The following is a 27,443-nucleotide window of genomic DNA, read 5'->3' as shown; positions in this document are numbered from 1 at the left end:
GTATAACAGCATAATGCAAAGAAATAAACAAGCGAGAAGCTGGCACGTTGCGTTGTACTCAGCTGGACCGGAAGTTTTGTCGTCTAGGTTCGTAAAGGAAGTAATCGAGTTTTGGTTGTATACTTAATGGATCGTCGATGCACCATTAATTAGTGTTGTAATTTCCTCTTCGAGAGGTCTATTCAGTCGCGCGGACAATGAATCCGCCGCGCCGCGTCGGGGCGAGCTGACGAAATGAGCTCAAGGTGACACATTTGCCACACGCAACGAATCGCACCAACGTCGAGGAATGATGCGGCAAATATTTCGGGGCCGACAGAGATGGCGTTTAATAAAGTGATAATTTATCATTGCTTACAGACTCGATTAACTTAAATACATCTTGGATACCGCACAAATTCTCGCTAATTAATAATTCGTGTTGTTCGTTAATTTATTCTCTCGATACAGCCGAGAAGCTTCCTTTTGTTCTAATACAATCCGTAATTCCATAGATCATTAAAACAATTTTGCCAGAAAGATAAGAATGCGACATTAATTTATCGGAAATAGTTCCGTGAGAAGTGGGCCATATTTTTAGGAACAAGGAAAAAATGGATTTCCTTGTCGAGGGAATGAATGTAGTTCCAAATTCCATAGTCGGGTTATAATTTAACTGGCGATGATATTGATTGGATTAACGTCTACAAAGTTTATTCTCGCCTATCACGATGCTCGGCACATTTCCGTCGGTATCTGAAATTGAACCGCAAACCGGCGAGAATTACTCGGTGGGAGTCCTAAAAATTGGTACGATAAGTGTTCGTTTCATATCAATTAGATATAATTGAATTCCGTACGTTCTGCAAAAGTGGTACAATGTTGTGAACAACGCAGGGAAAAATCAAGGATTAAAATCAACCATTATCAGTGCTTCGCTGTGAATGTGTTGTTGCGATTTGGCGCAATCTCTGTCGAAATGTTAATTAATCATCGGGATAATCGATGCGTCGATGCCATGTTGTACAGCGATAAATTAACTGATATTAATTAACTGATAAGTTTCGCGTCGATTTCGCACAGACAATAAATTTCAACATCACGCGTCAGCTGGAACAAGCACAATCATCGAGTGATTTCAAAGTGTCTTGGCGAAAGGTTCTTTTCGTCATTTATATACACATATATATTTCGCAGATATCGATCGAAGCTCGCCGTCAAAAGTATTTCCGTGGAAATGCATGGCTTCCTGTACGGAATCTTTCGCGTCTCATGGTTGCAAACGTATTTTATCGTGTCGTGGAACAATCGCAACGTGCACTGTGGGATGTCCTTCTTTTATTCATCATAGTTATTTCCTTCCTGGATCGGTCTTCCGGTTTATGGTTTATGTACGCCAGCGTCGTGTCAGTCCTTCTTTCATAAGCGGTTAGACGTTCGAGAAAAAAGAGACGTGTTACGAACTTACTTGAAATTTTAATGAATTTTTTTCCATCAAGCGCAATCGACGTTGTACTCCGGCAAAAATGCTCCTCGAAGGTTTCCGTTGTGTCGACTGCCAACTATTGATTTTATTAACGCCAAGTTTTTATTCAATAATTTAGTTAGTTATTATAATATCAGTATTGCAGAATGCAGGATAATTCAAACTCGAACGATTTTCACATTGCACATAAGTAACACTTCTTGTCCGATATATGGTATATATATATATATGTATATACGATAATTTCCAGAAACTTTCTTATTAACGTGTCAGTTCTGCTCGTATTACTATGATAGACGCCGCAACATTAACGATGAAAAGAACTTCCGTAAAGTTGCAGATCACGCTTCGACTTACATTACACGATTGTGTCAGCAATATTGTGATGTCGTAACTTATTGTTAGAATGATCGCTAAGTGCAAATCGTTCAGTTATTTATGAAGATTTAACCTCTTTTATCTTCGACCTTCTACATAATTTCCTTGATTTGTCTTCGTCATTCGCATTCAATTTTTCAGTCCTGTTTATCTTTGCCGAGAAAATCACTCAAAATTAGTTGAACTCTAAGCTTCTGACATTATTTGCTACTTGCTACTAAAAATATTTTGTCTTTAATCTTTTTTGTGACATAATTTATTTTTTATATCACTTTATATCTGCGATTTTTTATTTATTATATCTGTGAAAAAATGTACATGACTTTTCATTTTTTTTTTTTTTTTAGTTTTTAATGCATTTCTTACACTGGGGGGACTGATAAAGTAAACAGATTCATTAAACTTTTCGAGAAACTTTAAGAAAATTATTTTGTAAAAAAAATGAAACACGCCCGATTTTATATTAGGACATGATATAAGAAACTAAGTTCACATGAAGGTTCTGTCAAAGGTCGCGAAGAAAAATACTTCATTGGAGCTTCTTAATATTTTCCCCGAAGTTGCTCGGATTACTTCGACGTGACGCAGCTTTATGAGCAGAAGAAGAGAACTTGGTGAAATATGTCAAGTGGGAATAATATATATATATATTTCCCAATGTCCTATTAAAGTTACCAGAAGGTACACTTCATACATTTCTATATTACGTTCGTTCAAATGTAACGCAAAACACGCTGAAAGATAAATATTTCTATCATGACTCACATTGCAGCTTTAATATATGTAACTTTAAATACCGAAAGTTATTTTCCTTACGGAATTTATTTTTCTTTACAATTTTGAGTGCGTATAAATATGCGAGTTACTTTTTTTACAAATATATTTTTTAAACCGTATCACCGCTGGGTAGAAAAGATAACATTTTAACCTACGTATTGTTTACGAGCGTGGCAAACGTTGTCTGACCTACTTTATACTTATACTACTTGTCAGATCATAGTCATTCAGCGCTTACTTCTGGGAGGAGCAATTCCTTTACCAGCATTGCCAACATACATTCATCTTAACTTCTGGATAATCCCTTTGTATACTCACTGTACATACGACTGTGCGTAAAGATATGAAAAGTGTGAATTATAGTCGCACGTGAAATCCCATTGTCCTAGTTATGGTATATCGTGAAGTCGTAATCAGATCATATATCTCGTGTACAAATAATCTCACGCCGACCTTTTCGAAATAAGATATCTCGCATCATTTCTCAAATAAATTTATAACTTGTGTGGCGAGAAAAAGTCGCACCCTATCGAAAGATACATGATGCATATAGATAGTTTCAAGTTATCATATTTATAGCGTTTCAAAACTTCCCCGTAATTTTACATTCGGGTCTGTTAATAGCAATATCGCTACAAATCCATGTGCATAAAAAAGCGACTTCGATACATGCGTTTTATTTTCCCGTGTAAAAATGGCACTATGTATAACGTACATGTTTAAGTATGTAAATCCGTATTTCTATGCAATATATATAGTATGTTATTTTTACACGGAAAACTAATCACACGTATATTGGAGTCACTTTTTACACCCTTGGATTTTCAGCAATTGCCATCTAATTTTGTGCGATGGTTAATTTATGTATCTGCTAATTGACGTAATTTTACTTTCTTGCATTCAATATATTCAATATTTTTTCTTCTTTTTTATTATAATTATCATCATCATTATTTTCTATCCACTTTGATAGCATTTAGAACGCAAAAAACATGAACAGTAAAAATAACAATGAAGGATTTGAAATAACAAACAGGCATTTTCAATAAGCCTCAGCTAGTCGATTCGCTACACTTTTCCTGCGTGTTATATCCCCTATTCGTTGGTGTTACAAATTATATGCCACGCATCATGACTATCTATTTCTGTCCACCGGGTTCATAGCTGAAATTAATGCGCTATGGACTCAGCTAAATTAATGATCACCACCTCTTCCACGAAATGAAATTTTCCGGTGGGCGACTGTATAGCACTCTCTAGTCTATGGTTCCCAGTAATGAACGAACTATACGAAGTTTCGCACGCGCGCGAGTCTATAACGCCTGGAGGGTAACTTTTATACCTCTTTGCGCGCTCGCAGCGAGTGAACAGCTGAGCAATGTTACGTCGTTAAACAGGCCACCATATCATGTTGTAGCGCCTGTTTATCAAGTTTTAGCTTATGCGCGAGTTATCTTGATGGTAGATAAACATTCACCGCAGTAAGCTTCGCCGCCGCCGGTGGCAAGTAAATCCGTACGGCTGAATTTCCTGGATCTGCGATTAACATCGAGCTTTTGCGTGAATAACGAGCGGACACGATCTTTCTTCGATCAATGCCACAGATTTCGCCGAAGAATGAACTTTAGAGTAACATTTATTAATAGTTAGCGCGTTCGTTGGTGAACGCTTTAACTGCATTATGACTACGGAAAGGAGTCGCCTTACAAGTATATGTATTTTTAGTGAAATTTTAATATTATACCGTACTGTATTCTATTCGTTTGTTTCGATAGTGAATTTTATTCTGTCTAGTAAACGCAGTTTAAGTCTCTTTTTAAATATCCGAATTTTCATTTCAATTCCTTCCGGAGCATTTGCGAGAGATATCCTTTATATGGCGTATAAGCTTTCAATCTTCGGACAATTTACTACCAAAGGCTACGCCTCGAGCATTCACTTAATGCAATATTGCGAGATTAATGAAATGCTTATTGCTCGTTGCTGAGTACATGCAAAGCACCGAGTTTGCAATGTATTTAATTAATTAATAGTAAAGAAAAAACTGAATAAGACTGTAACAAGAGTGTCATAAATGCGTTAGTTGAGTTTTTATTGTCACAATCGATGCTCGCTAAGTGGCTTTCTATATTTTTTACCAGGCGATTGAGTTAAAATTGTCTCGCAGCAGTGATTTATCCTGTAATTTAATCAAAATATGATCGCTTTAATTGTATCTAGCCGGGAACATCAGCGTTTATTCTTGTTCGATCGTTTAAAAAGTTGGAAAAGTTTGTTTAAGTAGACGAGATCATTATTACCAGAACAGTAAGAAAATTATCCGAAGACGAGCGATTCTTTGTAAATTACGCGGGTCACAGCCGGCTGTGAAAGAGGAGGAAAGGAAGACAGAGAAAGAATACGCGCAGGCTGGAAAAGAGAAGAAATGATATTTGAGCGGAGAGTCGCGGAGCCGCTCTTTGGTAGGAAATCTCAAATAAGATCTTTCTGGCAAAATATTACATCAGGGACAAGACACTGTGACGTTCCTTCGGCATGCGATCGATACTTCTCTTCCTCTCACGCGTCTTGGTTTGAAGCTGGGTTCTAATCAGAAATACTGAATTTTCGAGTCAGTCTACCCTTACATATATATTCTCAGATCAACCTTTGCTATTTTACTTTATTTTTGTTCAACTTATCGAAATAACCTGAGATTTTTGCACGTTTACTTGTAGTCATCCTAGTTAAATAAAACGCATAACTTTGCCTGGTAACTTATAGGGCTTACGTGTTCTTTGTAATAGATTTTCTTGGCGTTATTGCACGATCTGAAACTGTGCTTTCTAAGTAAACCATAAATTATTCTTCAAGAAAATAATATAATAATATATTAAATGAAGACTGCGTTAATTAATAATAAAGTGTTATTGTTTTAAATGTCCAACATTTGGCCCTTCGTTTATTTCTTATGTTTTATACTTAAAGAGCCTTCTATTATTATATTAATAATAATATATTTTAATATGTATATAATATTTTACATTTAATATAAATAAAAATAATAATGTACAATAATTAACTTAAATTTTAATAATAGTCACATTATATTGTATATATTTATTCTTCACTTTATTTTAGTAGTGTCTAGACTATTCTATTAATTTTTATTCTATTAATAACGAAAAAATAAATAAATCTTTGATAATTAAGAACTTTTCGATAATAGTGATCGCTTTAAATTAGCAGCAACATCGCCGACGTATCTTTAAATAGATATTTAATGTAGTTCTACGTTAAAGCGGTCAGTTATCTTTATTGTATATAGAATCGATTTTTCGTCTCACTTAGAATCATTTAATATTAATAAAATTAGTTAGTAATAAAATTAGCAAGTGCGACATGAGCCATAATAGCTTGACTTCTGTTTTCTGAACCGAAAAGATAAACGTTATTCTCACTATTCTGCCATTTGCGTTTAACACATTTTTATAGTGAACAGCATCCTTCGTAGTAACGTTATTTTATGAAGTTTTTATTTTGAATAAACAAGCAGCAAAAATAGAAACGGGAAGTTGCGTCTTCTTAGTGCTCAAACTGATGGTATTAGTGAACGAATTATATTCATGGAGCTTCAGACGAGAACTCGAAACCATTGACATTACAAAGTCAAATCTCGTAGCAATGAATGGCCATCGATAAACGTTTCCTTAACTTAAACCAACAAAGAGATCGCATTCATGAATCAATAGATTTATTGCCTAATTTCTCATTGGCGGATTTCACGGCAATTTAACTTCCTTGATATTCGAAAAATATTCTTACCAAGCCCATTTCTTCTCAAACAAAAATGTTCCCTCGGGGAAGAATCAATATTGGTAAAGCGTAAGAGATTTTTGCGAGGCCGTAAATCGACAAATTGCCATACTTTTCTGTTGTTGTTCGCGCAGCTCCTAAAACGCTTGTTTAAAAATATCGATCGAGAGCCGACGAAAGCATTCAAGAAAATTGAAACTTTCTAATGAACTACACGTGACTTTATTTTCACGTGAAAGACGCTTTTGAAGTATCGTCTCAATTTTCTTTTATCTTCGTTTTATTAACGAGTATTTTTCATTAATGATGCACTATCTAACGCAGCTATCACTATTTGAGACACCTTTTTTTTTCTTCTAAAATCATTTTTAATTATTTTTATAAGATCAATAATGTATTGAATATTTTGTGAAGTAACTTTTAATAAAAACAATTTTTATATAAATGCAAACTAGTAAAATTCTTTTGTTCACATTTCCAGGAGATAGAAGAAATGAAAGTTTTTTAATACGAAATATAATCATTACATCTTATATTGAAATTGAAAACGTGTTAAAAAGATAATTCTGAATTAATGCTTATCTAGATTTTTGAATGAATAACGTAAATAATATCCTTGGACTTTATGCTATTTTATATTATACGTCGTATATTAGGTCGTAGTTACAATTAACGATAATTATCTCTATCCAGGTCTTTCCTTACCTGACTCGCGATAATATTATATTCCGTTATAACGTGTAGTTTACGATGTTAGAGTTGCCATCAAGTTGATGCCTCGAGCTATTACGTCTCAATCCCTCTAAGTGCTTTCGACAACTTGCATCATGCTGATAATTCTTTGCCTCGAGCAAACCGACGATTCGCACAAAATTAAAATAAAAAACTGGACAAAGGCGATTAATATTAATCCCCAATATTTCGCATGATTATTTTCACTGCGGAAAATATTATCGTCGACACATTATTTACAAACTATTAAAACATATATATTTTATTCTAGTAGGGTAGCGCACTTATTATGTACGTAATTCTTGTAAGATTGTTACGTTAACGAAGTACAACGCAATTTCCGTATTCAATCTCCGTGCTGTACTTTATGCTTGGAATTAACTTTGAATATCGCTTCAATCTTCTTTGTCGATCTTATCAGCTTTGTCGTAGTGAGTCATGTTGCAGCATATTTTTTCTTGGTTACCAATACGTCATTAAACCGTAAACAATGCCAAAGAAAAGTCGTTTATTCTCATCAACACTTTCAGATTCCACCTACTTTAATCGTCACTTTGTTGTACAAATATTAAAATTTCATACGATAGTTCCTTCAACGCTGGGACGATCTGAGATAAAAAAAGAGAAAAAACGATGTATGAATTGTCTTGATAAAAGTATCCAACTCTTTTCGTCAGGTCAAGTCGTTCTTTTTACGAGCAGCTTTTCCGTTCCGTAATCGTGTACTTTTGTCAACTTTCGATCGATACTCAGAGAAATACGAGAACGGCGAGACGAGATGTCCGCAGGCATCAGCAATCCTCGGCAATCCTAGAGAAGACTTTCTGATGGCACGTTCCGACGATATTGTCATGACCTAATCAGCAATGAGTATGCAATCGACTTCTTATGGACGACAGAGAAAGAATTGTGGCGACAGCTATTCGTGACTGAAATATCCCCTCTTCTATCTCATTCTCTTGATAAATGATACTCGACAGCGTAATCAATTTTTTCAAATGACGCAATTCTTCCCGATGAAAATCATCTTGCTTGCCCCGCGGTGCAGTAAATAATACAGATATACTTGCAGTACATGTATAACAAATCAAATTACAAACCTTATAATAGGCAAATTGTGATACATATTAATGGGCAGTTGATTAAAATTTCACTGTATATTAAATATTTAAATTGTATTTGCCATTAGAGCTCAGAAAAATTTCTGGCATATATTATGTAATATTCAATTAAACGTTTAAATACATATATCATGAAATTTAATAAATTAAGTTATACACATAATAATTGTGTAATAAATGTTAAAATTATACTAAACAGGTCGCGATTAATTAAAGAATACACGTTTTCTACATTTATTGGATACGAGCTATAATATCATTGAATGCGAACGATGAAAATTGATATCAACTGCAGCTTTTATTTTACTTTCTACCTCTCTGTCTTATAAGCATTTGACGCTTTGATGTTCTACTTAGCATTTTGTTTCCTTGACATCCTCAACTGCTTCATCTCGTACAACAAAATAGTTCTTCCGCAGGAATTTGTCAACACTTGCGACCTATTATGCGAGTCACGTTTTCTGTAACGCGTGACTGCAGTACCAATTTTTTTTTGGTCTACATAAGTTTTTTTTTCCGTACACCGATTGTAATCATACCATGATCAAAATTATTTTAAGGCTGTCTCTTAGCTTGGTGAGTCTTCTGTAATGGATTTCTATAATAGCGTCAGGTCGTTGAAGAGAAATTCGAGCATCACGAACGAGGTTGCTTTTCATAGCAACACTGGAGATAATCAGTTATTTCTGGTTCCGTCGCAGATCGATCATAAAGCGAATGGAAATTTCTACTATGTTTAATTTTAAAAACTTGAAATTAAAATAGATTTTCCGCAGAACTTGACATAAAAAATTGTTGATTTCTCGTCTCTCTTTAAATCAAATTCTTACGATTTTGTAGGCGTCTTTTTTCTCTCCAAAGCGATAATAGCTGGAATATTCTAAAAATATAGTCGAATAATTAATAAAAAGAAGTTGAAAGATGCAATATTATAATTATGCAACTTTCTTAATTAGAAACAGGGGGGGGGTAGGGGGGGGGGGGGGAATATTAAAATCTATGCAAGTATATTATATATAATTGTATAGTGATGAAAGAAATGCTTGTATAATAAAACTGTGCGAATTTTCTGATAAAAACAATGACGTTTAAATTATTTTTTGAAAGTTGCAATCCCGAGGGAAAAGAAAGTTTGAAGCAATTTGATTTAATATTTATTCTAATGTATGTAGATTGAATGCGGTGTACAAATATTTATTCTAATGTAAATTGAATGCGGTGTACATTATTTTATAAATTTTTCTTTCAAGGTTCTTGTAAAATCGAGACTTATGGGATTTTCTGAAGATTCATAGAATTAGCGTACGAATAGCTCTTGTTAGTTCCTACACAATAGCTGATATGCTTTCAGTGATTTTCTGTGTACGTCAACGTGATGCTATAAATCAAATTTGCGATGGCACATTAAGGTATGAAAGTATCTATCTTGGTGGTAAAATAGATTTCAGAAAAGAATCAGCCAGGAAGCGATTAATCGTCCAGCTCGTTTGTAATCGCTAAGAAATCGATTTGACGTGCTATATTTTTTACCCTTCGCCGCTCGGCTCTTTAATGTTCCGCTTAACGCAAATAAATTCAATCTACCGTGAGAAGCGATATATCGATTCGCTTTGATTGAAAGACTATCTTCGTACAAATATATAATATTTGCGGAGATGCGCGAAATTATAATTAATACAACGTCGGCATTTAAAGTTTCGTAACATTTGACATATTGCGAGTACATTAAGCTTTGCAAAAAGAAAATGGAGACAAATAATTCTATTCGAGATCTTGATTTTAATCGATTACAATTTTTTTATGATTCATTAAACTGCGCACAGACATTCAGGCAATCCTGCCATCGTATAATCATTTATTTTTTAATATTAAATTTGTGGTTAATTAAAAATCAATTTTAATCTTTGAATCAGCTAAAATTTTCTATTTATTAATTTTTTTGAAACGTTTTGTTTGTTTATCGATATTATCACGATTACACACACTTGAAGATATATAGACGAGTGTCTATATACATTTTAAACATATGACATTTCCTTCCTTCCTTTTCCCATTCTCACAACGACGTTTCTTATTCTGGACCCGAGGATTGTGCTGATATTTTGTTTCTGTCATACACCGATTGTACGAATCGATTTATCGACGAAGAAGTCAATATCCCGCTTACGAGCAGGAACACGCATTGCAATCATTTCATCGAGAATCGTTCGGCTGCTGGGACCGTGCAAGCCATTCCGTGTATAATGCAACGATGTTACAAATTTATTTAGCGATTGCCATCGCAATGGTACGCGGTCGGAATCGCGTATCGACTAAACAGTCGTCACGACGAAAAATAGTATTCGAGAAAATTAAGTGACACTTTAGTCGGAAAAATGCGCGTGAATATTCACTGTAAAAACGGGACCCAAAGTAAGCATACATTATAAATGAAATAACAACTATCTCGAATCGGAAAATAAATCTGCAGTTGATTCGATACCTGTAACACGCCAATTTTATTCTATTTGCTACCTCTGCTGTATTCATACTACTCCGAATGATCTATAAATATTTCATTTTTTAGATGACCAGAAATATTAATGTTGAATTGAATTGAATTTTCCCGAACGCACAAACATGTCGAAATTCAGTAATCCGATACGCGTTAACAAGGATTGCAATGTAAACGAGAATTTTATTTATTATCATTAAAAAACGGATTGTTTTGGGTAATTTAGCATCCAGTAGTTCCGCTTAAAAATAAACTGAATCTACTTTAGTCGTCAAGCACAACAGTTGTTTATTCAAAAAAGAAAAATGTTACGTATAATAAATCTTTTCATAAAACAAAAGCTTGATTTTTATATGAATTATGCAAAATTTTTATATTCTGCAACTTTAGTACAATTTCTGCGAGAAATTCTTGTGAGAGAAATGTATTTATAACATTTCTTCCTCCAAAATCAAATAACGGCATTTTCTTCGATCCACACGAATGCACGTAGAAGATTTATAGATATTTGTAACCTTATAAATACAACCGACCCTCGTTAATCACACCTCTCGTAAACAGAAATAATTGGAATAGTTTAAGAAGAAGGTAGCACGTAAAAGCGAGTTTAATTGAATTCTCGAAATACTCGAATCATCGTTGAGCCACAAAATACTCATTTTTCATCATTTATGCGGCGTCAATCCGTTTGCAACGTTCATCAATAAGTTTCTACATATATTTTATGAAACCCTTTACATGCATGCTCTTAACGATTAATAAAATATATTTTATAACACACATATAAGAGGATAACTCTTATATGCGCGATAAAAAAGAAGTCTTGTTTTTGTTGAGAAGAAAGTTTCGTTACGTTTAATGATCGGAACATGACCAAAGGATAAAATTGTGCCATCAATTCTTATCCAAGACTTTCTTATAGCTTGAGACGTCGTGGTTACATATTATAGCAAGCGCCTCGTTCCGAAAAATTGAGCAATCTCGTTGTTTCTCACTCGTTCGCAGTGGCAAGAAAGACTGCCGAGAGATTTACGCTGCATTAAACAGTACACTTTATGTCTTCCTGCGTGTACCCTTTATCGACTTCGTTTCAATTTTTGCTCGTTTCAAATTCGAGAAAAAGGAAATCCATAAATTGCTTTTGAGTATAAATAATTGTTGCAACGGAGAAAATAGAAATTTGACCTAATTTTACACTTTTTCATAAGTTTTAAATAAAAGTATGTAACAGAATTCAGTTTCTCTCTTACATAATTATATATAAAGAACATAAAGTGAAATTTTTAATTTTACATGAAATATTTTCAAAAATCTATTTTTTTTCTTTTAAAGAGAAAATGGCTTATAATTGCGTCAACCTTCATCCCTGCAATTCGTTATAGGAATACACGTTAAATGCCGACATATTCTCGGTACTAATACCTGTAAACGAGAACGAATTAACGGCGGCAAATCGCACAGTGTCATCCACGCGGTAATAAGCTTTGAAATGAAACTTATCGCAGACCCAGCGCTATTTCCGCCACCAGCTCTTACGTTAATAACCGAGAATCGGTTTTGGAATCACATTTTATTCGCCTTTGTCCAACTCAACCTCATCTGCGATACGCTACGAACTACCTATACTGACGTGAAAATTAACTCTCTGTTTTAGAGGCTGATCGCTGAACTCAATAAGGAACAGGAGGCTTTCATCGCCAGTAAGCAAGCAGGCGAAAAGGGTGAGGCTGTTGCACCGTGGGTTGGTGCACCAAATGAGGACGCGCTGCGTGAGGAGTGCCTGTCCCTCTCGACCGTAATTATGTTTCTCATCTTCTTTTTGTCATGCGAACGATAGTTAATATGGATACTTTAGTATTACTCCATCGAGACACAAAAATGTGAATATTTTTTCAAGATTTTAAAACTTTTTTTTACATTTCTATACATTTTGTCAACACACCTTGTTCTTATTTCAAATCAGCGCAAAATTTCAATACAGTAATAATCACTTGCGCATTTCGAGACTCATTGTTTTACATCTGTATTCGCTTATGTGAATTGTAAAAGCTAATCTGCGGATATTTCTCTGAATATGATTACAGAATCTGTATGTTTTGTTATTGGAGAGATCAGAATTTGTTATGGAAATATAATGTTAATAATAATAATTTTTATTTTTATGATTTTTTTTAATTATTCTTTTATAACTTGAAACTGCTGCTAGCAATTAATTAGCTATTTTTATGCATCGTTACAAAGGATCTCGAATTTGGCTTCGGTTAAACCGGCAGAATTAAACGAGGATTCAACCTTCTCATGGATTTCAGGATCGACGTAATTTCGTGAGAGCACCACCACCAGGCGTAGAATTCGCTTGGGATTTCGAAGCCGTTCAGCCAATGGCACAGGCTACCCTTGCCCTGGATCCAAATCTTGAAGCTATGAGGTTCGAGCTTGTCCCGAAAGTGTAAGTAAAATATACCACCTTGTCATAACGATTCATAATGTCGCTCTTCCACTCTATTCGATATCACGAAATTGTCGAAAATAAAATTGGCTTACGTTTTTTAATTATTTTTCTCATTATTTTAAATAACAATTAAAGCTAAATTTATTATAAAACAAGTATACGTTATGTGCGATATATAAAATTAACGATTGAGTTCCTTAATTGACATAAGTCTGCCTTATAAGCCATAACTTGGTAACTAAGGGGCTCAATTATGACGCGTGTTGTAAAAAAAACATGCGCTCGGAAATTCACAATTCTGATCGCGCAACGATATGTAATAAAAAATTAAATAACGTTTATGTTGGTTATTACATTGTCGACAAATGAAAATTATTAAGTTTGTATTAATTATAAAGTTCATTATCAAAATATAATTTCTATCATGAAAATATAATTTATGTTTCATTAATTGACTTGCGAACTCGTTTTCTCAAAATACTGGAGAGAGATCATGTTCAATTAATTTTATACTCTACAAAACATGAAAAAGCTAATTAAATTACGTCATAACATTCGATGAAAATAATGCATTTTATTACCCTCGTAATTTCGTCTACTTTAGCGAAATAGAGAAAAGTCAGAAAAGAATTTTATAGTAGATTGAGAGATAACGAGCAGTCAATAAAAACGTCGATAAAAAGTTAATGCACACTTTGCTCTGTCATTATTACTTGATTTAAACAATTAGTTGATCTCACCGCTTTGAAATTGACTGCGTTTCCCTTTCGAGACCTCTGTACATAAATGTCCAAGGCTAGGGGGGCCATTACCGCGCGAAAGTGCCGTGCAGGAATATGAGTACATTATGTTGATTTAATCGCCTCGACGATTAATCGGTTTGCGACTTCGATGGTTACGAAGAGCGGCATTAATTAGCGTGACTACGAATCCTGATCCCGGAACCTGATTCCTTCGTTAAAACCCCTTTATCGATTTCGAGAACTCATCCGACCTATTTGCGGTAGTATATCCGAGGAGAACTTCTGGCGCAACTACTTCTATCGGGTGTCCTTGCTGCGTCAGGGCTACGAGCTGAACGCGATGGCAAGCCAACAGCAAGCGGAAAGCAACCCCAATCAAACGCTCGCCAGCACCGATAGCATCGATCATACTCAAGGTAATTCGTTTGCTCTGTTTTATTTTCTTTTTTTCCTCTGTTACGTAGAGAGCGGTTTGCATATAGTACGCCGACATTGCGACGCGATTAGGTTCTCCAGGTTTGCTCGAGAGCATCGACGCGCTTCCTGATCTGTCAATATCGATTACGAAGCACGCAGCTTTTTACAAAAACTAAAGGGGACATCCTACGCTCACATATAAATATTAATGAGCTAAAGTCTGATGAAAATTTTATATTTAATCTATACTTTTGAATTAAATTAAAAATAATACTTTTATATGTTACTCGTCATTATTCTCAACATAATATTCGACCAAATTCTTCGGCTGAAATATTATTCATTAAGAGTCGGAAAATTCCAATTGTCTACGCGGCCAGGACTTCCCCTTTGACATCGCGGCACGACGTCTTGCCGAGATAAACTCCGCCGGGTTGAATGATGCAGGATGCAACCTGCGGAAAAGGATAGAGAGATCGGCGGCGTCGCGCTGCATTTACGCCTAATTTGCAATTCCGATTAGCAGCGTCCCACAGTGGACCTTTTTGCATGGTGTGGAGTTTTTGAGACGGTGTGTGTGTCTGTATAGTGGCGTGCGTTTTCTGTGCAAATGTCATGCTGGATGCTGGGGAACGTATTGATCCAAGGGAGAAGCCCGAAATTACCATTTAAAGTTTAATCGGACGAAGATGCCGTTTGACGTCTTCAATATTTAACAAGGTTATCGAATTTGAACGTGAGTTCCACCACTCACAATCAGAGCGCGCGCGGCATTGCACTTTACGTAATCCACGGGAAAGTTAACGTAGCACGAAATCGATATGCTAATATATTGATGCACAGTTGATATCACTTGACGTATCACGATAACATGATATAATATTATACATAATTTCATCATGCGTATAAATTCACGTGAGAATAATTTACGTTGGTGTATTAATTAGTTAATTACTAATAAGTCACGTTCTTTCGTGAAACACTATGAGTGCTTGAATTAATTTCGTTTAACAAAAGGGATTTTGAACGAGACTTCATCCGTTCTATCATGAGGTACACGTAAATGATAGAAGGAATGAGTGCGGAATTTTATTTGAATTACATTTTCCGGACGAAACAATTTAACGTAGAGATCTGTCGACGATCTGTATCAATGCGTTCCCGTTGTGTACATGAGCTTTTGCACGAAACGTGATGTCACATCGGGGAAACAGAGAGAGAGAGAGAGAGAGAGAGAGAGAGAGAGAGAGAAAGGGAGAAAGAAAGAGTAGGAATCGGTCATCTCGTGATGAACCCTTTGACCGTGCCAACAATGGAATTGCGATCGGTGCGGATGAATTAACGGATTGAGGGAAATACGGTGGCCGAGTCGGAAAATCGATCATGAGAAAATAGACTGACGCGTTGAAATATCCCCCGAAGCCAAAGATTATTCCGTGAATAGGGGATTCAGGTTGCTGTGTTACTCTTTCTCTCTTTCTCTTTCACGTTCCATCTCCTCTCCGACCATTGAACCGAAGACTCCTCGTCTCTCCTTTGAGAGTAGAGGAAAGATCCGATTTCGCTCCAGTTCTAGTGTATCACGAGAGAAATTGAATCTAACGGGAAGAAAATGTTTGGAGGATTCAGTAATATTCGGTCGCGAGGAATACGGGGGATGTTCCAAATATTTCTCAGTTGATGAAAGAATGCTATTTTCGCATTCTAAGATTTACGAGGGGCATTTCGTAGTATTCTTAAACGTCCCGGAGACCCTGATATTTAGACCCCGAATAAAGATGACTTTTGTTGCCACATATAAATGTAATATTTCGATATTCCATTCGCTATTTCGTACGAAAAAATTCTATATTATACCTATAGATTTCCGTGGGATAGATCGAAAATAGATTCTTTAGAATCACCCTCGCGTTAACAGCTACACTTTTTGTGTAAATTTAGAACGCGCGTGTGTTTCAGTGATATCTCGCGCTGAAATTAATTAATTGCCATTCTCCGCTTTCACGTTTAGATTAATTAAAGTCCTGTTACTGGAAACTGAGCGCAATCGGCTTCGGACGCCCCCACCGTTCGTTTGCGTGCGAAATCAGGTTCCAGTAGACTTAGAGCGTTAGATACAGATAAACACACGTGCTAATGTACATAATAACACGCATCTTCACGAACACGTATATACATCCGCGCGCACCCCCTACCCATATAGTTTAGCCGTCAGTGTTGTCTTGCGAACAGTTCAAATGACCACTGGCCAGACAACCACCACCGGCGGAGTCACGACAGCGAGCAGTAACAGCGCGCTAGCCGATTCGCCAGGTCACGAGTTCGTATCCGATACCATGAGGGTCTCGGACACAGACCTCGAGGAGGTCCGAGAGGGAATGAAAAAACTGGGGATGCAACCGCCGAAAGGTCAGTCGTCGATCGTTGGTCGTTGTTAACTTACCCGAGTGATCCTCGTATAGCTTTCCTCGTGATAATCTTCGTCGATAAAATGCAAAGATATCACGGTGACAGCAAGAAACGAGAGTGATTCTAGACTTGGTTTGTAAATGGATCGCGGTACTCGCGTGCAGAATAGTTTGACTTTTAAATGAGAATTTTCGAATTTCTATCACGGCAGATTGTATTTGTTAAATTGCTTTGCGTCTAGAATGATTTACATTCAGAGAATCTTTAGATTTCCCCATTTCCTTGGTCTTCATTAGTTACGACCACCAACGAGATTTTGCATAATTATATCATGGAAGTTCTTATTTGCTGGTGATTAACGAACGGTACCAAACAAAATTGAAACCCTAATCGTATTTGTGATAATTAATTTACTATATAATTGCATTTTTATTATCATTTTTGCAAGTCTTTAACTATGTAAAAATTAGATTGAGAAAAGAAGGATCTATACGTATTATGTAGCTCTTACAAGTATAATTCTAGAGTTGGGACCGTTCCAGGTAATTGCGTCTCGCTAAATAGCGAAATTTGTTATCGGCTAAGAAATGCACTTCTTGAAAACTATTTCTTGCCGGAGGTTATGTACCATTCATTGATCTCACCAGCAAAACGGGAACGGGTCACCAAGGTGATCGATGCAAGAGCTCGATCTGTGCCACGACACGGTCCAAGAGTACTCTCCTCGTGAGTATGAAATTAACGCCACCGCGCGAAAAGCCTGACCTTAATTTCTCAATGTATTACACCACCAACCCGAGCTAGTGTCGTTTCTTACGTAGCTTCTCTGTACATCTTCTATACCCCTCTCGACCTTCCTGTCTGTGCTTTCTTTAGGTATTGCTTGTTTCCGAATTCTTAGTGTGCGGCAACGACGTGCCCCTCGTCGTGCGTCATGTCGTTGCCAAATGTTGAACGTCTGTTAAACGTCTCACTTTTTTCTTTTTTCTCTCTCTTACATGGGCCGCTTTGACTAAACGACCGCTTTTCATTCTATTTTGTCAACAGCCTAAAAGAAGAGGAGAGTGCCCCCCAAATGCCATTATCCAAAGCACACCCCTCAGAGATATATACATGCTTCCCACTTTCGAAAACTGACAATTTCAGTTCTTGCGAAACTTCTTCTCGCGTCTCTTTCTCTCTCCCACTCCTATTTCCGTCTCTTTTCTTTCCTTCTCTATTTTTTTCCCCCTCTTTATTGCTCCGTTTCTGTTACGTTCGATCGCGAAGCCACCCCATCCTTGACACGAACGTTTTCACGGGATGAACAGCGCGTGTTCCTTCTTCGCGCTGTTCATCCCGTTTCCGATCGTTGGCAACCCACGCGATTTCGTGCCAGTCGCAAGGATCAGCCCTATTAAATGTAACGTCGCGAATACGAATCGACGAAGTTATAGTGTGCGAAATGTGTGAAACAGCCTCCTCGTATGATTTCGGAACGAAACGAACGCGCGTAAGAAGCAGCAAAGTCTGATTTTAAATTATTACGCGATCAGGTCCGTCATTAGAGAACAAATTTAATTAGCGTGGTAGACCAATTTTCACGTGAAGTAGCGTTTCAGGCTCTCTGTTGTTAGTGACTGTATAGTGACTTTAGAGTACTCGATTTCTATGGAAATCTCTCGAATTTTACTTTCACGTATAGAAGAGGGCTGAAATGTCTCGAACGGACACACTGAGGGCATTTTTATATTTCCAGTTAATGGGCATACCTTCTGATGGCCGGGAAAGCGCAATATATTTTTGCGCGATCATTTTAGATTCACACCATTGGGGAACGCTTAGTTCCGGCGAGACAAGCTTGCAATCAGTGCACGTTCGTCGTAACGCGTGTCGCAGCCAAAGGATAAAGCGAACCGATATAGGGACATACAGCCGGATGCAATACCGCGTGATTATGACGTGGATATATATCGTTATTATATTACTGTGCGAGGTCATTGCACTGATTGTCATTAAACGCTGAATCAGTAATGAGCTCAGACAATTCACGTCGCAATCAGAACGCACTGGCGAGCAGCGTCGGGGACAGGCAAAAATTCTCGACGGAGTAAAAGGAATATTTTTAACGCGAGATCCTCGCAGTTTTAATTTGGAAAATGTGTTAAAAGCGCGATACGTTTTATTTGGAATATTTATGTCGAGCAGAGATGTGTATTTGAAATTTTGCCCAGCCCCAGTCGAAGGTGTACCATATATATACGCCGAGCTTGTCGAGTCGCGAAAATCGAACGCAGCGGAAAAGGAAACGGGGTTAGATCAAACGAAACGTCGAAGCGTTGCGCGCACATACGCGAACGTAATGAATAAAACAAGATGCAAACACAACAATAAAAGGGAGGTTCCGCGAGAGAACGAGAAAAAAACAAGTAACATGCATACACAAATGGCAGCGAGAAGATATTCATGTCTGTATGTTTGGCCGTTTTGCTGTTGCCACTCTCTCTTTCTCTGTATCAATTCCAATTAATCTAGCCTGTTCTCGATTCTCTCCGTGTCTTTGTAAAGCATAAGTAAGCAGCTAAGCAGTAATAAACGAACCGAAGGAGAGAGTATAAAGTAATCGGGGAGTGTAACGCGCAGTTATTGATGAAACGCGAGAGGGATTACGTTGCGCAAAACTGTAAACTGTAACTTAATTATAAGTGTATCTTCGTAAGAGGTTAATTAAATGGGAGACCTAAGGAAAATAAGAGAGAAATATATATGTATAAATATATATATATTATACTATTGCTAAATAAAAATATAAAGACAGCGACGCGATATTTCTTAATCCGAAAACTTTCCCCGTAATCTCTACTTCGCGATGTCAGAAGTTCCGAGAAGAAAATCTGCAGACTCCTGCGCAGAAAGAAATATCGAAGAGATGAAAATTTCAAATTTGTAGGTCGAGAGAGAGAGAGACGACTTCGCCCGAGATCCATCCGGGTTTATCGGTGGAGAGCATTCGGATTTTTATCGCGTCTCTGTAAAATTCGTTGAATGACAATACGTGTTTTACCGGGAAACGAGCTATAATACCGCTGGTGCCCGGCACTCTCGTGGGTGGTGTAGCTATTGTAGTATTTCCTTTCGATACGAAAAAAAAAAAAAAAACGGCCGTCGGGGAGGGGGAGAGGTGCTGTCCGTTTCAAGCGGCACCTGATCGCCGTTCGCTGGGAAACGGGGATAAATTAATTATGCGCGAATTTTTTTCCACGTGGACAGCGAACGATTGGATATAGAACGTAAAATGCGTCCGACGAGCGATTTGTATACGTCTATCGCGGAGATTTATGCGAGAGAGATGCGTTTAGCGCCTGTCGAGGAAAGAAGACGAGATGAAACGCATTTTCGCGATTGGTATAAAACCCCGCCCGCGGCGATGCTGCAAAGTCCTATGAATTATCGAAGTAGCGTTAAGAGTTCTGTTTTTCTGTTAGGAATTATTATATCGCAGGGAACGTCGACATTAACAGTATTACGAAGGTTAGATATAGATTGCAGGATTTTATTTGACACTTGCGTTTGAATTTTGTACATTTATAGGTATTTTATCGCGTAATGAAGTAAGCAAAGTTGATTTTCTTTTCTTTAAGTTGAAGAGATCGTACACTACATTTTATACGTACTGTTTAATTTACCATCCACCATATGCTATACATCGCTTTTTTTCATCTTTACACTTATATATTTTAACATGGATTATCTTGAAGTAAAATAATGAGCGATACAATTACGTTAGAGCATTTATATTTTATTATATTCTATTTTTTTTTTTTTTTAATTTAGGGTATACTGTGTACAATTTTATAGAAACGATTTTTGTAAAAATGCGCACGAAAATATTGGATTATTTACTTCGGTGCAGTCCAATAAAAATTTATGACAATTGAATTATGATTTTTACATCTCGGTGCGCACTTTTTCCTCCGCATGACTTTTCCGCGTCGGGGATATCGATATTATCGCAGTCCGACACATCTAGGTAAGGTTTTGCGTATTTCGTGTGAGGCATTATCAGTATTTCGTGTTATTCCGAGGAAGAAAAACGTCTAGCTAGACGGCCGGCCGTCGCTGTTATCTTCTATATATCATTTATTTTCCTTAGAGACGCGGCTACGTCCAGGTGAGCTTGAGTCTTGGGATTACCCGTGAGCTCGTTTTAGTTGTTGCAGCGTAATACGGGGATAAGACAGGCGATGCGACTGGAAACGTACCGCGCAAGAAGATATTATTTAAGATTAAACATTCTTAAAGGCCGCAATAATTTATTGACGCCTATACTACCACTAGTTTATTCTCGCACGATTTTTAAATGTACGCTCGTAATGTTAGATAATTTCGCGCTTGAACGGCGAATTATTTTAACGCAACGGTGTCCAAACCAGCATTTAGTGCGACTAGAATTAAACAAAAGAAAATGTACGCTATTTGAAATTTTATACAAAATTTTGATAAAATTTTATATAAAATTTTTCACTCGAACTTGCAGGTCGCCAAAATGAAATCCATTTCAGTATTTTTTATTTTGGTTATTTTTTTCACAAAATGATCCTCTCTCTCTCTTTCGGACTAAAATTATACTTAATATTACGTTCGGTTATTTCGGCACGTGCGTGTACAGAGCATTGATTTTACTGTTTTTTATAACTTCATATTTATAGTCCACGACTTTGGACACCGTTGGCTTGAGAATTGAGAGCGCAACGAGGATTATTCTCGCGCGAGAGCGTTACCTACGAATAATCGCATTCCCGAAGCGTTCAAGTCGCGATATCCCGATTAATTACTTTTGTAATTGCGAATCAGTCACTTTTGTAACAAGTATGTTAAGCGGAACGTGATTAACTCTAGCTACTCCTCCCGGCAATTCGCTGTAATTTCCAGAGAGTTATATAGTCGGTGATCGTGTGATAGACGTCGTCGTCGTCGTTGTCGTCCGCGAAATGTAAGCGTAGAAAGAATAAGAAAAAAAATATATGATCGCGATCCACGTTGTTCTTAATTAATAATCGTGTAATATCTCCTCTCTCTATCTTTCTTTCTCACTCTTTCTTTCTCTTTCTGTCTCTTTCTCAGGCTACTAACACATCCTTGTCTTTAACGCGCTTAACGAACCGAACTCAGAGCGAAAGCTTCGAAACACAAATGTCGAAGCCTTTCCCTCTTGCTTCCGTTGCTTTCGTGTTCTCTTACTCCATCCCTTTGATTTCTTCAGTCCTGTAATTTGAGTTTTGCCCCTCCAATCCTGATACTTTTACACTTTAAACACACACACACACACACAAACAGATATACACTTTAAACACATAAAATGATTTCCATGCACAAGAAACTCAGATATTCAGCGCGGAAACACAAACAGATAAAACAGACAGATAAACAAGACCAGAGTGTGGCCCTCTCTGCAAAATAGCTACAACGCTGCTTGTGCCTCTCCGCAGAAGAAGATTGGGAACGTGAATTGGAAGCCGAGCTAAAGGATTACGAGGTTGTAACGGGCAACAATAACGGCGGCAGCGGCCAGGAGAGGAGCGTCGCGACGGCCACGAAAGACATCGCGACCAACGATAATGACTGGGAAAAGCAGATCGACGAGCTGCTCGCCAACGAGGACGACGAGGACCTCAAGTGAGCCGAGGAGATCCTCTTCGTGACCGGATAAGAGGGTCGCTCCACGTTGAAATCCCACGCGAATAGCGAGATCGGCGTGCTGGTTTTTCGCATTGGGACTTTTCTCTCTGATACAGAGAAGCTCGCGAATTTCTTTTGTACATTATTACAGTCTTTCGTTAATCTCCTGATCGCGAGACCCGTGTACAAGAAGGAGAGAAAAAAGTGTGGAAGATCCAGTTTGTCAATCGACTATTTTATTTTCTACGAGATCGAATCGATCGATGGATTGAGGCTTACATTGTGCGTGCGTTAATTTTACGACATCGTAATGCGAATTTTAAGGAGAATCTATTTTATACCTGACTTTGATCCAATCACAGCTTGTTCTATTCATGCTTTCACATGTAAGAAGAAAGACTAACGAAAATTACATAAGAGCGGCTTCAGTTCTTTTTAGATTTCGATTGTACTCTCTTTCGTTCGTTACGTGGAGAACTCATACGCTATTTAAAAACGACAATCTCTCATTGTCGTCCTATATATAGACACGAAAACGTAAAAGTCCAGTCATTGAGATCTAAAGGATTCTTTTCGCGTTCGTCCTGGCTTCTTTAACGTGGAGAAGCTGCGCGAGAGTAGTCGTGTTTTATTTTAGCTCGTCTCGCGACTGTCTCCGCATGAACCCCGATATAAAATAGAATACATGAAACCGCCCTTTCGTAGGGAAAATGTAGTTACAGGGGAGCGTCTCAAAAGAATTCCTCCTTTTATTTCAATCCATCGCCGATCTCCTAAGGGAAAAAAAAAAACCGCGAATAAAGATGACGCGAGATTCTTTGAGGCTCGTTTCGTCCTCGAGAGGCGTGTATCGGGATAAAATGTAAAGGTATGAACCGGAAGCCGCAAGAAATATTTCCGACACACGGGAAATCACTGCTGTAACGACAAATGTGAGGATCGTGGCTATACAAAGGATATAAAGCGAGAATGATGCAAAAAGGAGAGTCTGCCCATCGTTTTCCTTTCGTTTCTTTTCTAATTTCTCGAAAAGAAAAGCAGCTTCTTTACGATCCTCGAACACGATGAACACGATGGTCCTTTCTCCTCCACCACCGCCGTTTTACAGCTCGATGGTGAAGCAGAAAGACTCACGTATTCGTACGATTTTCATCAAAGATATATATATATATATTCGTATGAATCTTTGTACTTCTACCTCCGAACTACAAAATGACATGCGATTGTTGTAACTCTAGAGAGAGAAATATTGGAGAACATATGAATTAATTAACACAAGCTTATGTCAATTATCGGGCGCTCTTGTCCGAGAACGTAATGTTGATCGTAATAATAAATATCTTCAAAGTTATGTGATATTAAAGTAAAGTTAATTTGATCGACGGAGATAACACGGTTGTTAGTAGACGAACGCTCTTCATCGTGATCGAAGGATCGACAGTTTTTCAAGATAAATTACACTGCCGTGTGCCGAAGGACACCGTTTCGAGTGGCGGATCGACGATTACGGTGGTCGGTGGTGCATTATTTGCGAGTCCAGGTCGTCCTACAAAATTAACGGTCCTTGAATAATTATGATATGAAAAAATTGTTTCGTAATTTTTAAATGTGTACTAAAAAGATCCCACCTCACAAGTAAGACGCTTCGAAACGTAAATGCGCCGCTGGTCGTCATCTTTTCTTTACAAGCCGAACACTTTGTCGCAACGGCGCGCTTTTCATTGTTGATTGCCAGCCAATTATTGCCGATCGAAAACAATCTACGAAAAACGTGTCTAAAGCAAAGATTGATTCGACTTTTATCTGCAAACTTATTGTGACTGCGCGGAATGTCCTACAACTGGGAAAGCGGAAAGGCACTAGGTTTAGCACAATGTCTTTTGTTCGACATGTACGCTTCTGGCGAAATCTGTAGATAAGATACCAAGATTGTTGTCGGCGACGATATGACAACAACGATGACGATATTGAAAGGAGAATGTGTCGTTTTTAAATTCGTTCTTGTCGATCGTGGAAGTGTTTCGTTATGCGTTGTTTGTATTGTGTCAAAGTGAATTATACGCTGTAAGAATGACATGTTCGCGTTGTCTGTACGGACGAAATATCGTAATAATAAATCATTGCATTGACAGAAACTCCAAATGGAGCATATATTGCGCTGTTTCATTTGTAAAGGCTCGAAGCATAAAGATTGTCATAATTGTTTCCAGCAGAGTCTAAGTCAACGCACAAGGATTCATGTAAACGTATATGCCGTTATATAATTCTGAAAACAAGCAATTATAAATATACAAACATACGTTAGTTTACAACTCTGTCCAAGACAGTTACGACAATCTTTGAACTCAAGCCCCATCTTGTAAAGCACACCGGCGGGAATAAAGTTTTCAGTTTCGATTGCATCGGAAGTCGCGCGGCGCAATATTTTATTGTTCTCGGTCCGACATACCGTCCAATTGTCCTCTGCCAACGGAAGAAATGGGAAGAAACGGTCGACTTTCAAAGAGAGATACTTGCGACAATAAAATCTCGCGTTACGCGAAATTGCAATTTATCAAAAATATTATCCATACAGAAAATAGCCATCCTCGCGTAAATTAAAAAGGATACGACGAGTTTTATCGGGGATATCTTCTCCGTGCAGACAAACAGGTCTAGCTCAGACCTTGAGAAGAATCTGTCGCGTTCGCACGTTAATATAACATCAAGTAATGCTATAACGAGGATTATTATCGTAACGCCAATGGCACGAATGTACGTAATAAAAGGCAGAGCATGAGAAAAGGTGAACAAATCGTCGGATCGAAGCGAACAAGTGAAGGCAACTGGATTTATAATGGGGAGAAGAGAACATGGACCCACGAGTTTAATTATTATTCTTATACGGTTTTATTACTTACGTCTAATTTTACCTATAATAAATCTTGGCGGATGAATTCTGTTGAATAAATTATCGTCGTATACTTTTGTCACGTATTTACGATAAATGCGGATTGTCTGACTAGTGATTTTTTCACAGAAATGTGAATTGAGTCGCGTTACGTCTATCTAAGTGTATACTAAAAATATAAAAATATTTGCACTTCACAATCGCGGAAAGTAACGGTAAGAAATGAAGTGTTTAACACAGAAGTAAATCTTTACGCATTAGATTCTTATTTTGTAAGTCTTTCAAAAGGTCCGCGTCTCCCACTATAAATCTCGTTCAAGGAATAATAAATTGGGTATAATCAATAAGCAAGTTTGCGTTGAGATGTTTGTTTTGCGCCATTGCACGTCAAATCCAGGTTTTCAGTCAATTTATATATACCTTGACTTTTTCTATCCCTCCTTTCAAGTAGTCATCCCCGGGATGAATGGAGTACCGCGGTAATGCGATAAGATCGTTTCTCCAGAAACCGCACGGCGAGCGGCTTATATACGATATGTATTATTATATCAATACTTCTCTCACAACTCGAGAAAAAGTCCGCTCGCGTTCGGCTGTGACCGCGCGAGCCATTTGAAAAAAACAAAACGCTGCTTCATCCGCGTTCATCTTTTCCTAAAAAAAGAAGCTCGTTGTAAAGTTACCATTCGTGTTTTTAGTCGATAGGCTCGTAAGATTTACTTAAGGAGGCGCAATTCACCCAGGCCTAAGTCTGTCGAAGTAAAGCAAAGGCGATAATCGCATTTATCCGCTCTCTTTATTATTATGCGCGGGTTCTCGAGAGAGGACCTCCAAGGGAGGACCTCCGTTCCCCTTCCTTCCAAATCCTTCGACTGTACAAATATCGCGAGAAAAAGAATTTCCCGTCTCGTTTTCTCTCTCCCACACACCGGCCGAAGTGATTTAAAAAAAAAGGGAAAAAAACCGCGAAATTTATATGACATTAAATTTTCCACGCGCAGAAACATCGTCCTATCTTCCGCGAAAGCGACAGGAGATAAACGCGATGGCCAGAAATCAAGGTGTACTTCGGCAGAATAATAAAGTGAACTCTGTGAATTAATTGTGTAATAAAGCTATCCTACGGTACTGTGCATTCACACTGATAAAAAAGAAAATGAACATACACTCGATACTTATATATACATATATGTATACATGTATACATATGGATAAATATATATATATGTATATATTTGTCACACTTGCGCGATAAATATATACATATATATATATATATGTGTTGTTGAGACTATTGAAAGTATGATAATATATTATGAATATTATAATGAGAATATAATGACGCAAGCATTAAGGTAAAACTATTAAAAAAATTATTAATGTAATTGGGAGAATGTAACAATAAAAAAGTCGTAAGAAATAAAATAAAATAAAATATTACCTCTTATAAGCTAATGTTTCTTCTACCTTATGCACGCCGTTTTTCAAATCAAATCACCTAATTACAATATTAAATCAGTGCAAAAGTTCGTACCTGATTTATCATTCAAATAATAGATCGGGCATGAACTTTTGCACTGATCTAATATTTTAAATAAAGATTTTTACGGAAAAGTATTATAAAAATTTCATTTTATAATACTCATATCAAATCGTTTACATATAAATGTAGATATAAACATAATATAATTCAATATATCTTATTATATATATATATATATTAAAATAAATTTTTATTATATACGTATCATTTGTATCAATATTTACAGATCTCAAAAAATTTATGTACATTACTTGACATTTCAATCTCATATGTTCCACTTGAGTTAGAATTCATGCTTATTTTCATGAGATTATTATTATTGTTATCGCTGACTACCCCAAGTATAACATTTACCAGTATTTGATTTAACAAAAAAAGTCGCTGCATAATCATTGATCGAAATTACTTGGTCGAGTAGAGGATGGAAGCTACTGAGTTGGCATTATGAAGAAAATCAAATACCGCTATAATCAGTCAAGCTTAATAGAGCAAGCTTTCAAATTTACGAAACATCATGTTCCAAGTATAAAAGCGTTGACATACTTAGCCCTTTGAGTATCGTGAGCGCA

General features: G+C 37.1%; 1 protein-coding gene across 3 annotated transcripts in view; it reads left to right on the top strand.

Annotated features, from left to right (window-relative positions):
• Positions 1-26,208, top strand: part of Sap47 (Synapse-associated protein 47kD) — a 70,757-nt gene extending 44,549 nt beyond the window's left edge. The window contains exons 5-9 of one of the 3 annotated variants that reach the window (XM_018546906.1): positions 12,417-12,557; positions 13,072-13,211; positions 14,222-14,373; positions 16,607-16,783; positions 22,252-26,208. In XM_018546906.1, the coding sequence (XP_018402408.1) occupies positions 12,417-12,557; positions 13,072-13,211; positions 14,222-14,373; positions 16,607-16,783; positions 22,252-22,442 (801 nt within the window). In that variant the 3' untranslated portion in view covers positions 22,443-26,208. Of the gene's footprint in view, positions 1-12,416; positions 12,558-13,071; positions 13,212-14,221; positions 14,374-16,606; positions 16,784-17,830; positions 20,180-22,251 lie in introns of those variants that run through there. The other 2 variants (XM_018546909.1, XM_018546907.1) reach the window with 2 other exon arrangements.
• Positions 26,209-27,443: the final 1,235 nt, after the last annotated feature.

The sequence above is a fragment of the Cyphomyrmex costatus genome, unplaced genomic scaffold (assembly GCF_001594065.2).
Source record: "Cyphomyrmex costatus isolate MS0001 unplaced genomic scaffold, Ccosl1.0 scaffold6, whole genome shotgun sequence".
NCBI lineage: Eukaryota > Metazoa > Arthropoda > Insecta > Hymenoptera > Formicidae > Cyphomyrmex > Cyphomyrmex costatus.
The sequence above is the reverse complement of the archived record's forward strand: the minus strand, read 5'-3'. Positions and strand labels throughout refer to the sequence as shown.